Raw genomic sequence first — 14,753 nt, 5'->3', positions numbered from 1 at the left:
GGTTCCTGATTCCAAAAACATATAGATATGATATGTTTGGATTAAAAACACGCTCAGAAAGTTAAAACGAAGAGAGGTACAGTAAAGCGTGCTGTTGTGAAAAACAGTTGTGAAAAAATGCAGTGCGTTCAGTTTCATTCTGTGAGTTCCACAGCTTGACTAAATGTAGTAATTTCGCCTTACGCGACTTGTCTTGTTTTTATCAACATTTTGGGGGGAGCATGCCCCCGGATCTCCTAGGAGCCGGCCTTTGTCTTATAAATGACGGTTTTTGGAAGGTAGTTAGGTTAGGTTGTACCAGATCGGTCAATTTTCCTTGAGCTTGTTTTGATCCAAATTTGTCTTCTTAAATTATTTGTTTGGAAGGTATATTAAGGGTAGTTTCTTGGCTCAGATTGGACTTGATTGCTCCATTTTCCTTGTTTTTATCAACATTTTCCGAGGGAGCAGCCCCCGGACCTTTGCGCCCTCAACTAAACGCTTTGCGTCGTGGATCAAAGAAATTTGGAACCCCTCCCCCCCTTAAAAATGATGTGATCCGCCCCTGATGACACACACCTCATAATGTTTCTTACAGAAAGACGGTCCGACGCAGGACGAACACACACACACACACACACATAACGCGCACACACACACGCACACACACACACATATGCACACACACACGTGCAAACACATGCACACACATATCAAACCCTGCGTACATATACAAGCAAACATACAGCCGGAGGGAGCAATGCGCGGCGCACATTTCAAGAAAGAGGTAATAAGCACTGATTGACAGCCATTGTTGCCTACCATCAACTTGACTGTAAGCTAATCGCATTCACTTTACTGTCGATTGGTCTCATCTTACCAAGTGCCCCCCGTCGCCCATCACAGGATCGCACACTGCACACAAAAGGAGGACACTTTACTCTCTTGCAGACGTTAGGCCTATAGTGGGGGTGCACGTGGGAGGAGGTGAAATGAAGTGGAGGGGGGGGGGGGTGATGGCTGGGTCTGGAGATCTGGTTCTGTAGAGATCAATTGAGGGAGCGGTTAATTATGATCCCACAGTCAGTACAGTTGAGCGTTTTTCTCTCATGCTTTTGCAAAGTAAGCACGTGGACGTAAAGTTTTGCCTCTTAGAGAGAGAGAGAGAGAGAGAGAGAGAGAGAGAGAGAGAGAGAGAGAGAGAGGGAGAGAGAGAGAGAGAGAGAGAGAGAACGAACGAACGAACGAACGAACGAACGAACCAACTTTATCATGCAAGGATAAAGGTTTAAGGCACATTTCAGTGTGATCTGCGTGTGAAGGTGACTAGACTGAGAATACAAGACCATGCATCTAATGGATCCCCCTCTTTATGGGTCATCGATCTTTAATAATAATAATAATAATAATAATAAATGAGCATTTATATAGCGCAACATCATAACTTTACAATTATGCTCTTTGCGCTTGACACATTTAAAATTAAAACACAGTTATAAAAGCATTTACATCTACATTCATAGTCAACAACGCTTAATTAAAAGCATACACCATCAAACATACATTACAAAAGATTCTTCCACTAACTAAGTAATAAAAACATGAATAAAATAGGTAGTAAAAAACAAGGAAATACCAGCTGAATACCCTTAATCAAACAGAACATGTTATCAACAATGCTGAAAACAGTCCTAGATGTTTATATACATTATCACTAAAACAACAAATACACTACATGTAGCCTACTGATGGACTGAGAAAACAAAATCAGGGGTTGTATTTCTTGAAGAGGTGCGTTTTAAGTGCTCATTTGAATGCTTGGGGTGACTGAGAGTGGCTGATGTGAAAGGGGAGAGAATTCCATTGTGTGGGTGCGCAGAAAGTAAAAGTGCGTTGTCCGTATGTTTTGGTTTTGGTGTGTGGAATGGTAAGGATGCGACAGTCAGAAGAGGCACGGAGTTGTCTTGCTGGAGAATAGACGGTGAGGAGTTCAGAGAAGTAAGCAGGAGACGAGCCAGAAAAGAAGTTAAAGCAGAGGGTGGACAGTTTGTAGTCAATGCGGGCTTGAATAGGTAACCAGTGCAGTGTGTGAAGAAGTGGTGTTGCGTGATCTCGTTTTCGTGCTTTGAGAATGAGGCGTGCTGCCGAGTTTTGGACTTTTTGTAGTTTATGCAGGAGGTACAGAGGACAGCCAGAGAGAAGAGAGTTGCAGTAGTCAAGTTTAGAAAGAACAAAGGCACAGACAAGAGTGTTAGTTGTTTGAGAGGAGAGTGTGTGGCGAATGGTGCTGATCTTACGAAGCTCAAAATAAGCTGCTCTACAGACTAAAGATATATGTTTGTTAAGGGTCATGTCAGATGAAAGGGTGAATCCAAGGTTTCTAGCTGATGGTGAGAAAAGAATGTCGGTATTGCCTATTTGAACAGAAACAGGTTGGGGAGAGGGAAATGTAGTGTTCTTCTTTTTGCACAGTAAGACTTCAGTCTTATCATCATTCAGCTTGAGTTTGTTATCGACCATCCAAGATTTAACATCAGTGATGCATGTCTGAATGGTCTGGATGGCGGAATGTGTCTCTGCAGGGGGACTGGGTTTATACAGCTGGGTGTCATCAGCAAAAGACTGATTTAAAACAGAATGGTTTTGAATCAGTGTGGATAGGGGCTTAGTGTACATGATGAAAAGGATGGGACCGAGTACTGAACCTTGAGGAACGCCGAAAGAAAGTGGGGCTGGAGCAGACATCTGGCCATCGACAAGCACAGCCTGAGTCCTGCCAATGAGATAGGACTCAAGCCATGCTAGCGGTGGACCGGATATGCCGTACAGAGTCTGAAGTCTATGGAGAAGCGTGACATGGTCAATCGTGTCGAACGCTGCAGAAAGGTCAAGTAGGGTAAGCACTGACACATCACCACCATCCAGAGCAGACAGAATGTCACTGATTACTTTAAGTAGGGCTGTTTCAGTACAGTGAGAAGGGCGATAAGCGGACTGAGAGTGCGAGATCAAATCATGGGTGTTCAAATATGACAACAGCTGCTTCAAAACTACCTTTTCAAAAACTTTGGACAAGAATGATAAATTAGATACAGGACGATAATTCTTCAAAATATTGACATCAAGACTAGGTTTTTTGAGAAGTGGTTTGACAAGTGCAGTTTTGAACAATGATGGAAAAACAGCAGATAACAGGCTATCATTGACAATTTGAGTAAGAGTTGGCAACAACACATCAAGATTCTCAAAAAGCAGTGGTGTGGGTATGGCATCAAGTGGACAAGTTGTTGGTTTGGACTTCAGAATAATGGATTTAAGGTCTTTTTCACTGATTGGCTGAAATGATGGAAAAGAACAATCAGTGGGAACATCAACATGACTGGAGGAAGCAAAATGTGCACTCATCTGATCAAGTTCTGAACGAATATCAGAAACCTTCTTGATGAAATAATCACTGAATACATCTGGCAGCTGACTAGCGGGGAAAACAGTGGGAAGTGGGGATACCTTACTGCGGCCGGTCAACCGGCAGAAAATATCGAACAGTTTTTTGCTTGAATCGCAAGCAATAATCTGGGTTTGGAGGAAGGTTGTCTTTGCTGCGTGTACTAACTTAGTTACAATGTCCTTTGCTCCTTGAAATATTTGTTTATGGACAGTAAGACCAGTCTTAAGATACCTGCGCTCAGCACGCCTACGGTCACATTTGGCATCACGCAGTTCGACACAGATATTGGAATACCACGGTGCGGACTTGGACGGACGGACACGGCGACGTGAAACGGGGGCATGAACGTCAAGAGCAGCACGAAGTGTGGCATCAAGTTGGTCAGCGGAGGGGGAGGGGGGCAGCGCGTTCTGCAGCTCGTCCCTAAAAGCGTCTTTATCCATCGTACGGAGACAGCGGACAGACTTAAACATGGGTGGAGGAGGAGGACACTGGGTCATCAGATCAAACAAAACACAAAAATGATCTGAGGCTAAGACATGTGTAACACACACAGATTGAACAATATGATCATCCGACTAATATTTTGCTGTGTAAAATGGGAATTAGAATGAATAACAAATGCTCATTCTGTCTAGATAAGACATTTTATGAATGTTCTGCTATACATCCAATTTGGGAAAGAATAACCAATAAGGTATTTCAGCAGTATAATGTTAATATAAAAATTGATGTTCAAACAGCACTGTTAGGATACATGAAAACACCTGGTATGTCAAACAATTTAGTAAACTATATCAATTTACTTATTATTGTGGCAAAAATGTGTGTGGGAAAATTCAAATACGGGAAACCAATAGAAATTGTGTGCATGTTTAATTCAGAGTTAGATTTGCGACACATATAGACTGAGAATAATGGTAATTGTAAAATATTTTAATAAAATTGTCCATTGTTGGTATTTGTCCATGATAGAGGTGAAAAGATTAGGGCAAAAGAAGTAAATTTAAATGTGTGTTTTTTTTGTGTTTTTGTTTTTTTTCAAACCCTATCTTTAAGCTGTTGATTTAAAAATGTAAGAAAAAAGAAAAAAGAAAGAGGGAGAAGGAAAAAAGAAAAAGAAAAAAAAAGGAAACTGAGCTGAACATTAGGAATAAATTTATGTTATGATTATTTTTATGTATTTATTTATTTAAACATATTAGTTTACTGATAAAGTTTGTTGATTTAAAAATGTACACATTTGACAGAGAAAAGAAAAGACCTATGAAGAAGGTTTGTTCCAAGCCACACACCCCCCCCAAAAAACAAAAAAAAACAAAACAAAAAAAAAGGCAAAAAATAATTGTAGTAGCAAACCTGCATGCAACTGAGGTTAATAAAAAAAACAACCAAAAAAAACAAACAAAAAAACCAATGTGACCATCAGGCCTATGCATAACCCAATCCAGTATGTGATTCTTCTTGTGCGTTGGATGACTGACTGACTGTGTGAATTGAAAAACATCTAAAATATCTAACATCTTGACAGTGGAAGGGTGGTTGCAGTCATCAAAATGAACATTGATATCACCAAGCAAAACAGGAGTTCCAGACAAAGTGTTACAATGGTCAACAAGGTCATGAAATTCAGAGAAAAACATGGCATCAGTCAATTTGTTTTTTGAGTTTGGAGGAGGCCTATAGATGCAAAACAACTGAACTGGTTTCTGATGAAGGGCTAGTGTCACTTGTACACACTCAAAGGATGGATGTGTAAATGGCAGTACCGAATTAAACGACACATGACTAGAGAGAGAGTTTTTGAAGATCACTGCTATTCCACCACCGCGAGTGACACTGCGGGGAAACGATCGGAGGGAATAGTTTGCTGGTGTCAAGTCAACAATAACACTGTCGTCACCGTTCTCCTTGAGCCAAGTCTCGGTCAAAATCAAAATGTCTAGGTCATTGTCTGTGACAAACTCGACGATTTCTGTTCTTTTACATGCTTGCTGAGTTGAAGAAACAGACTGAGCGTTGAAAAGTGCGATGCGGAGAGGTGTGATGGTGGAAGTGGGGAGTAAGGTGTGTGATCGAGACTTACAGTCTTTTGGCGCAAGACGGACAGACAAAGATCATTAGCGCCAACCAAGTATACTGATTATATTAGCAACGACGAGACAGCCTTTTCTTGTTACAGCAAATGCATCTTCAGAAGAGAAAACAAGCTCCGGTATTAGGACTGACGTTCAATATCCATTTGTGAAAGAGAACGCATGCCCTTCATACGCAAATGATCCTGTCAAGTTTATTCAATCAAGAAGAGTTATCGTTATTCACTTATTGTCCAATAAACAGACGTTAAAACAAACACACGCACACAATAAAATCCACCATTACTTTTACTCATGTTTCATCGGCAAGGATGACCACTAGATACCAAAGCACACTTAGACGCGCACGCACGCAACCCCCCCCCCCCCATACACACACACACAAGGTCTTACACAAAAATAAACGCAGGCTCGCATATACCCCCCTACACACACACTCACCGCACGCAGACCTCTCCTCCCGCCATCTCCACACCCCCCTACTCACATGGGTAAAGCATTCATATTTTGCTACTCGTATGTAACACAACTATTTCATCTCAAACATCAGTTTGCACATCAGAGACTACAATTTTTTTCTCTCGAAAAGCCTACGATTGGAAACGGCAGAAATGACCTCAGCGACCTACCGTAGGTCAGATTCGGGTTGTTGTTGCGCAGTTCTTTGATAACGTCTGCCACTTTTTCAAGAAACGATCTTGATCCAATATAGCCTGTAAACAAATTATTCATCATTTTTATCATGTGATGAAAGCAACAAAACCTGCAAGCTAACAAGATCAAACCTTCACATTCAATCACTTCCACACGACCACACATATAGACAGGCATGAAGGCACGCACGCAACCCCCCCCCCCCATACACACACACACGAGCAAGCAATCAAAACACGACTCCAGACATAATTATGCATAATCTAATCTTTAACTAGCTTTAAGCAACACGTCCACATGGCCATTGAGTGTACGACGTACTTGATCCGGCTGGTCCTCCCCCTACGATCAGATACTGTTTTCTGGCCACTGAGAGAACCTGACGTCACGGTGTGGTAGACGTTCCAAGCTCTGAGCAAAGAGTGTATCCCTCCGTAGGGATACACTCTTTGTTCTGAGCTGGTAGTGTTCCAGCTCTGACGGGCCACTTATTTGCAGTCGGCTCAGATCGATCGCAACACCAAGTGTCGTAGGCAGTGTTCAGCGTAACTTTTTGGTAATTGCCACATTGGGAATTACCACACGTAGACAACTAGATGCTTCAATGAATAGATATTGCAATAATAGAACATTTTTGTCAAAAAGTGGAGAGTTTGGTGCATTTTCGTGGTTATGCTCGATACAGACTAACACAGACCAAAGGGGAGCTGAAGCAAAAGCAATATTGTGGCGTCAAAAAAAGTTACAGATTGCTCCTAGATTTCTCTCAAAATTAATCAATTCGTTTAATCGATGATCCAGCTCTGAGCTAAATGCGAAATGGGTGGAGCTAAGGTTTGTTTCAGCTCTGACGCGATTCGCAAAACGGACAAAATAAGGCCCGTAGAGATGAAATATGTACTCCTGCTGATAGAATAGCATAATATCTAACACTTCCTATCAGTGGATTGCATCAAAGTGGTAAAATCTGCGTGTTATGCGGCAACAACGAAATGTTCCAGCTCTGGTGTTTGATCGGCAAAAATGGACGTGAGAGACTGAATGGCGTTCCCAGCCTGTGTGCGGTGTCAATACCTGTGTTTTCAACAATCTTCAAAAAGTACACCACGACTCAACTGCCTGCATGTTGTTTCAGTCCGCTTTGGTACAAAAGAAAAGAAGATTGCTGTGATTGTGGTAGAGAGAGAGAGAGAGAGAGAGAGAGAGAGAGAGAGAGAGAGAGAGAGAGAGAGAGAGAGAGAGAGAGAGAGAGAGAGAGAGAGGTGGGATTATAATTTGGTTGGGGGAGGTTGTGGCCATGTAGGTGCTCGTGGGGGGGGGGGGGGGGTGTTACCTGTAAGCACATGAGAAAACTGCAGCAGATTGTTGGTCCTCAGTCCAGCCACAAGGTCGTCAAGGTCAGTGTCATTCAGAACTTGACCCCGGAAGTGTCCGTACTCTGTGTGAACAGTGAATAACGGTTTGTGACACAAGGTAAGCTTATTTGACTTCTGGCGACGTTTTGCGCCTCAGTTGACAACGTCCGATGTACCGGGTTGACCTGGCATGGTTCAAATTAGTATTTGCTCACATTTTTCAAATGACTAAATTTTGAATAATTGAAGCCGCAGACTTGGCATCGAGAGGGATTTTAGGGTGTATGTTGGCGTGCCTGTTTGCGTGTGCGCAAGATAGTGCACAATTTATAAAAATGTTTAAAGGAGAAATGCGGTGTGTGTGTCAGTGTGTGTGTGTGTGTGGTAGTGTGTGCGTGCATATGTAAATAAGAATTCCTAGAAAATGTATAGACATATATATTCATGAAACTTTACATGTAACTTTTTCGAGATGATATTCCAACAAAATTTGTTTTCGTGTGTACGAGAAATGCCTTTAATGACGTCATATCTGACATTATATATAAAAAAAATATAAAAAATAGGTGAGGCGGCACTGTGGCGACCTCACTTTTCAATTGAATTTAATGACATTTTGATCAAACATTCTTTGACCCGGTCCGGATTATCGGATTGCATTTCAGCCAAGAAACTTACAAAAATATTTAACTAATTTGATAATTGAAATTTTGCTTGAAATTATAATTGCAATAACAGATTAAAACATTACTGCACTGTATTTTCACAAATTGTTTCCTGAATCCAAAAAAGTAGTACATATGCTGTGTTCTGATAGAAAAGGTGCTTAATTAGAAATAAAGAAAATCGTTTTGTGCACATAAAGTCCACTCTTTGCTTCAATAAACAAGATCACTAAGTCAGCGCTGTTCGGTCTGGGGCTTTCGGTGATTTACGAGTCAATGTGCTCAGTTTAAATCTTTTGGACCGAAAGATTGACAACATGTTTTGAAATCGCTTCAAACGACTTGTTTTTCAATTCCTTTCTTTATTCTATTCTACCCTTCTGTCTTCCTTTGTGCTTGCATTTGTTTCCATACATACAGGACAAAACGTGACGAAATGAAGACACGAACACAAGGGTTTTGCCGGCAAACATATGCGGCGTTGATGTACATTTAACTCAGTTTCAAATAAGCTCGAGTCATGACTGTACGCTTATGCACAGTGTCCGTCTGTGTTCAGAACATCTAATGATGTCAGGCTCTCTCAACTAATCAGAGAACTGTTATTTTCTTTTTTTATATTTCTTTTTATTTGAGCCACATACACCTGGAACAGCAAACACTTGAGCTTTCTCGGTCCACTGTGTACGTACCAGTGTGGTTTGAAAATTGCACAGTGTTGATGGGGGAGACATCAAAGCCGTGCATCTGAAGAAATAAACAACCCCAAGACAATTAAAGGCTGACAATAACAATAATAATAATAATAATAATGATAATACAAAAAACGCCCAACAACAACAGCAACAACGACGACGATGATAACAACAGGAACAACAAATGCATAGATGATCAAACCTGCATTCAAACTATGGTGCGCCAAATTGATATTACTATCGTTAACTTTCTTAATTTCTTTATTTGGTGTTTAACGTCGTTTTCAACCACGAAGGTTATATCGCGACGGGGAAAGGGGGCAGATGGGATAGAGCCACTTGTCAATTGTTTCTTGTTCACAAAAGCACTAATCAAAAATTTGCTCCAGGGGCTTGCAACGTTATTACCTTACTGGGAGAATGCAAGTTTCCAGTACAAAGGACTTAACATTTCTTACATACTGCTTGACTAAAATCTTTACAAAAATTGACTATATTCTATACAAGAAACACTTAACAAGGGTAAAAGGAGAAACAGAATCCGTTAGTCGCCTCTTACGACATGCTGGGGAGCATCGGGTAAATTCTTCCCCCTAACCCGCGGGGGGCCTATCGTTAACTGATATATATGGGTTTTGAAACTATCGTTAACTGTTATATAGAGTTTTATTACCAATTCAGAGTCCTATATGGCTTTTTGACCAATCAGGACGGATTCTAGGTGACCCTCTAAATGTTATAACGTTCAGGCAGGGACCCTTTTTGTTTATCAAGCTAAAAATGAACAAGACAAAGTAAAAATTTAAATCAGCAATATCAGTGTGATTTATTCTAAAGAATGACACTTCAAATGCTGTCAGATAATACTCTCTTTATCTAAAAAATACCGAAAAGCGAGTTTTGTCGGTGGGTGCTTTACGGAACAGCGAGGCACCGCCCATCCTCTGAGTGTGCAATGCCGACTCGCTCACTTGAAATCTAAATTATCAAAGTTCGGAAAATCAAGTGAAATTGGGTCACTCGCTTTACGTCAAATGTATCTTTACGTCATTTCCCATCCGTCTGGAGTCGGTTCTAAATCTGTCGCTCTCTGTTCAACAAGAAAAAGCGAAGCAACCGAAACGCATGTTCAACATGGTTTGTTGTGTGTCAAACGCATTTGACCTGTGAATATTCATCACGTAAGGTGTGTTACTCTGATTGGCTGACCCAGGTCACGAGAATTCTTTGACTGCGGACAGGCATAATCAGGTAGGAGAGCTCCAGTTCCCATTGCGGGTGTTCTGTCTAATTCGCGGGGTCGCTTCGAAATTTGTTTTGATCGAATTAAACGGTAATAAAACCGTTATTTCTAATATGCTGACTGTTAGCAAATGATAACATACATGTCGCACAAACGATATCAGCATTCGCCTAAAGGGCTCATGCTTGATAGCTTTTTTCTCGACATGCCTGTTATCATTTGTTATTACCAATTCAGTGCCCCATATGGCTTTTTGACCAATCAGGTCAGGACGGATTCTAGGTGACCCTTAATGTTATAACGTTCAGGCAGGGACCCTTTTTGTTTAGGCCTAAAAAAAAAATAGGTATGGTTACGGTAACCCGACCTACCCTATTTTTAGGGGCCGATCCTATAACTTTTTATTACATTTGTCAAAACAAACAACAACAAAAACCAGTGCAAAAAACGCAATGAAAGCGAAAGCGCCCGTGTCGCACACTTATTTCCCTGTCAAGTAGGTTTAATTTGTACACATTAGAAAAAAAAGTTTAAAAAAAAAGAAGTGATTGCCTACCTACCTACCCTATTTTTTTTGGCTATGTTACCGTAACCACACCTATTTTTTTTTTTGGCCTTATCAAGCTAAAAATTAACAAGACAAAGTAAAAATTTAAATCAACAATATCAGCGTGATTTATTCTAACGAATGACACTTCAAATGTTGTTATATAATATTCTCTTTATCTAAAAAATACCAAAAAGCGAGTTTTGTCGGTGGGTGCTTTACGGAACAGCAAGGCACCGCCCATCCTCTGAGTGTACAATGCCGACCCGCTCACTTGAAATCTAAATTATCTAAGTTCGGAAAAATCAAGTGAAATTGCGTCACTCACTTAACGTCAAATGTATCTTTACGTCATTTCCCATCCGTCTGGAGTCGGTTCTAAATCTGTCGCTCTCTGTTCAACAAGAAAAAGCGAAGCAACCGAAACGCATGTTCAACATGGTTTATCTTGTGAGATTGTTGTGTGTCAAACGCATTTGACCTGTGAATATTCATCACGTCAGGTGTGTTACTCTGATTGGCTGACCCAGGTCACGAGAATTCTTTGATTGACAGGCATAATCAGGTAGGAGCGCTCAAGTTCCCATTGCGGCTGTTCTGTCAAATTCGCGGGGTCGCTTCGAAATTTCTGTTGGTCATATTAAACGGTAATAAAACCGTTATTTCTAATATGCTGACTGTTAGCAAATGATAACAGACATGTCTCACAAACGATATCAGCATTCGCCTAAAAGGCTCATGCTTGATATCTTTTTTTCTGGGTGGCCGAGTGGTAACGCACTTGCGACTGGGTGGCCGAGTGGTAACGCACTTGCGCTCGGAAGCGAGAGGTTGCGAGTTCGACCCTGGGTCAGGGCGTTAGCAATTTTCTCCTCCCTTTCCTAACCTAGGTGGTGGGTTCAAGTGCTAGTCTTTCGGATGAGACGAAAAACCGAGGTCCCTTCGTGTACACTACATTGGGGTGTGCACGTTAAAGATCCCACGATTGACAAAAGGCAAAATTGTATAGGCATAGATAAAAATGTCCACCAAAATACCCGTGTGACTTGGAATAATAGGCCGTGAAAAGTAGGATATGCGCCGAAATGGCTGCGATCTGCTGGCCGATGTGAATGCGTGATGTATTGTGTAAACAAATTCCATCTCACACGGCATAAATAAATCCCTGCGCCTTGAATATGTGCGCGATATAAATTGCATTAAAATTTTTTTAAAAAATTAAAAAAAATCCTTGCGCTTAGAACTGTACCCAAGGAATACGCGCGATATAAGCCTCATATTGATTGATTGATTGATTTCTCGACATGTCTGTTATCAGTTGCTAACAGTCAGCATATTAGAAATAACTCATACTAACAGTCAGCATATTAGAAATAACTCATAATATCAATAGCGCGTTCGTACGCATTATTGCTAAAACTATGTATAACAGATAACGAGGGTTTTGCATAACGGCGGGATGGTGCGCGCAAGTGATATTTCTATTGTAAACTGTTATAGAGTTTCTAAAAATAGCGAAGGCGTAGTCGGATGTTTCGATGCCGGCAAAATGGCTGCTCAGTGAACGTTTCGTTCGAGCGAATTTGCACTAAATTACTGCAACATTTACTAGATCATATTCAACTAACCGTCGTCTGATAAGTCCATTATCATAGTTTCGCTGCTTCGTTTAACGCTTCGTTAAGAATCAAGTAGCCTAATCAAATCTTCGTTTACCGCGAATATTCTGTAGGCCTACCGTTTTCAAACCGCACACGTGGAAAACGGTACGGCCGAAAGTACAAATGTTATGATAAAACTAATATCAAACAAACTCAACAATAATTTGAGAAGACGACAACAGAAGAACGGTCAAGCATTTTCTAATGTTGTAGTTTTTTTAAACTGTGTTTCTAGTTGAAATGTACATTTCGTAGCAAAAAGACAGTTTTGCAATGGCATTTCAGGGTTTTCCCATTTGGGAACGATACCGACGCGCTATTGATAAAACTATCGTTAGCTGTTATATAGAGTTTCAAAAACTCTATATAACAGCTAACGACAGTTTCGAAACTCTATATAACAGTTAATGATAGTTTCAAAACTCTGAATAACAGTTAACGATAGTTTCAAAACCCTATATAACAGCGGTTAACGATAGTAATATCAACTTGATTTGGCGCACCATATCAAGCGCTCCCATGCTAATCAAAAACAGAAAAGCGAAAAGTGAGAAGAAAGAAGTAACGCGATTAGTAGATCAAAGGTGACGCTCAAACAAACACGTGATACCAGAAAGCCACAGGCACCCGAAGCACGACTAATTGTGTTGCAGAGAGCATAGTTTCCACATTTCCCCGAACACAATGCCTTTTCATGTGCCTGTGTTTTACGTACGCACCCAATCTGCAGCAATAGTCTGCCGCGAGTATGTATGCTACCACCCCCCCCCCCCCCCCAACATAGGCCCCTGCCCGAACAAGTGATCAACACTGCACACACTAACGTGCAACAAACAACACAGAGAAAACTCGCTTCACCTGCAGAGGAAAAGCAGCCGTTTTGTTGCCCACATAGCCCCACACCACGGAACTCTGGATAGACAGCACTCGCTTTTCACACTTCCCCGCCATTAGTCACTGACTCGCTCTCTCCGGCTGCAGCAGGAATTGTAAAGTTTGTGCTTTGGCTGTCTTTTATTCTGTCTGTCGGGCGGGTCAGCTCCAGCAAGTTCTCTGCGTCAGGTCACCCTGTCTCTGTCTCGCTTCCCACATGAATCCCGGGCCGAGGGCTGGAGTAGTAGTGTCACCAGTGGCCGTGTCACGGTGGACATGGAATAGCCTACATCTCACGCGGCAAGCTGACACAGCATACACAACCACTGTTATGTTGGTCATGCATTTCTCAGATAAAATGTGGTACAGGCGCTCGATGAGCCTCTGCAGTACTGCTTGTCAGTTTCAGAATGACATAAACGAAAGCTATTCTGAATTGTGACTCGCACCCCCCCCCCCCCCCCAACCCGTCCTCTTTAAAAAGCAGAGCATAACCGCCTTTCTAGATGGCGGGGGATAACAGCCATACGCGTAAACGTCCACTCGTACAAAACACGAGTGCGCTTGGGAGTTGCAGCACTCAGACGGCTGGGGATATTACGGAACCAATGGAACTAAATAACATAAGAACAATAGAACTGAGAAGGTTCTCTATCTATTCAGGCTGTCTGCTAGTTTCTGATGTGACCGGCCGCACCCGGCGAATCAAAATCGTGATGAAAAGCCATAATTATATATAGTTCCCTCAGCCGACACAATCATTTTGAGGAAAGTAGATGGCTTACGGTTTAAGAAAAAAACATTTATCTGGGACACTGAAGTTGAATAATACCGTCGTAGTCGTTTTCTCCAACTAAAAGTCGCATGAAACTCGTAGAGACTCGGATCTTTTGCTTTCATCGTGTCTACCTGTCCGTGCAGTCTGTGCAAGTGGCACCAAGTCTAAATCTAATCGTGTGCTTTAAAATTAGAATAATTAAAAAAAAAAAACCCCGGAAAAAAGACAGTTTGAAATATCCCTCATTGGTACAGCCGTCAGTCTTAGCCTGTCTGTCTTCATGTCCAACTGTCCATCTCTTTCGGTGTACATGTGCCTGCATGTCTGTCTGTCTGTCTGCCGTCAGGTATTTTTTGTTAAAGATAAGTTGGTAGACAGGTAGGTATAGGTAGTTAGGTATGTAGGTTGGTACGTTGGTAGGTAGGTAGGTTGGTATGTAGAGTTCCTATTCGCCGATGACTGCGCATTTGCCGCTCGATCACTCCGTGATGACGTGCAGCTCATTATATTGCACCGATTCTCAACTGCCTGCAAGCGCTTTGGACTTGACGAGTCGCCTTGGCAAGACGAAGTCCATGTTCATAACAGCACCATCGTTTGAGGGCGCTCCATCACGGCCTACTCCCATCACTATTGACAACGCAGGTATTAAGTCCGTGGACAAGTTCTGTTACCTCAGGGGCACAATTAGCAACAACGGCTCTCTTGAACCTAGAGTCACCCAGCGCATCGTCAAAGCCAGCTTCCCGACTTCGGCAG

The 14,753-nt window shown here is 41.7% G+C and overlaps 1 protein-coding gene across 1 annotated transcript in view; it reads right to left on the bottom strand.

Annotated features, from left to right (window-relative positions):
• LOC138960800 (pyridoxal kinase-like) overlaps positions 1–13,602 on the bottom strand; it is a 17,317-nt gene extending 3,715 nt beyond the window's left edge. Inside the window, exons 1-5 of the mRNA XM_070332456.1 lie at positions 13,202–13,602; positions 8,890–8,944; positions 7,511–7,615; positions 6,153–6,236; positions 860–894 (exon numbers count right to left, since the gene is read on the bottom strand). Of these exons, the coding sequence (XP_070188557.1) occupies positions 860–894; positions 6,153–6,236; positions 7,511–7,615; positions 8,890–8,944; positions 13,202–13,294 (372 nt within the window). The 5' untranslated portion in view covers positions 13,295–13,602. The remainder of the gene's footprint in view (positions 1–859; positions 895–6,152; positions 6,237–7,510; positions 7,616–8,889; positions 8,945–13,201) is intronic.
• Between the last annotated feature and the right edge of the window lie 1,151 nt (positions 13,603–14,753).

Source organism: Littorina saxatilis, linkage group LG3, assembly GCF_037325665.1.
Source record: "Littorina saxatilis isolate snail1 linkage group LG3, US_GU_Lsax_2.0, whole genome shotgun sequence".
Classification (NCBI taxonomy): Eukaryota; Metazoa; Mollusca; class Gastropoda; order Littorinimorpha; family Littorinidae; genus Littorina; species Littorina saxatilis.
This window is presented reverse-complemented; position numbering and strand designations above follow the sequence as displayed.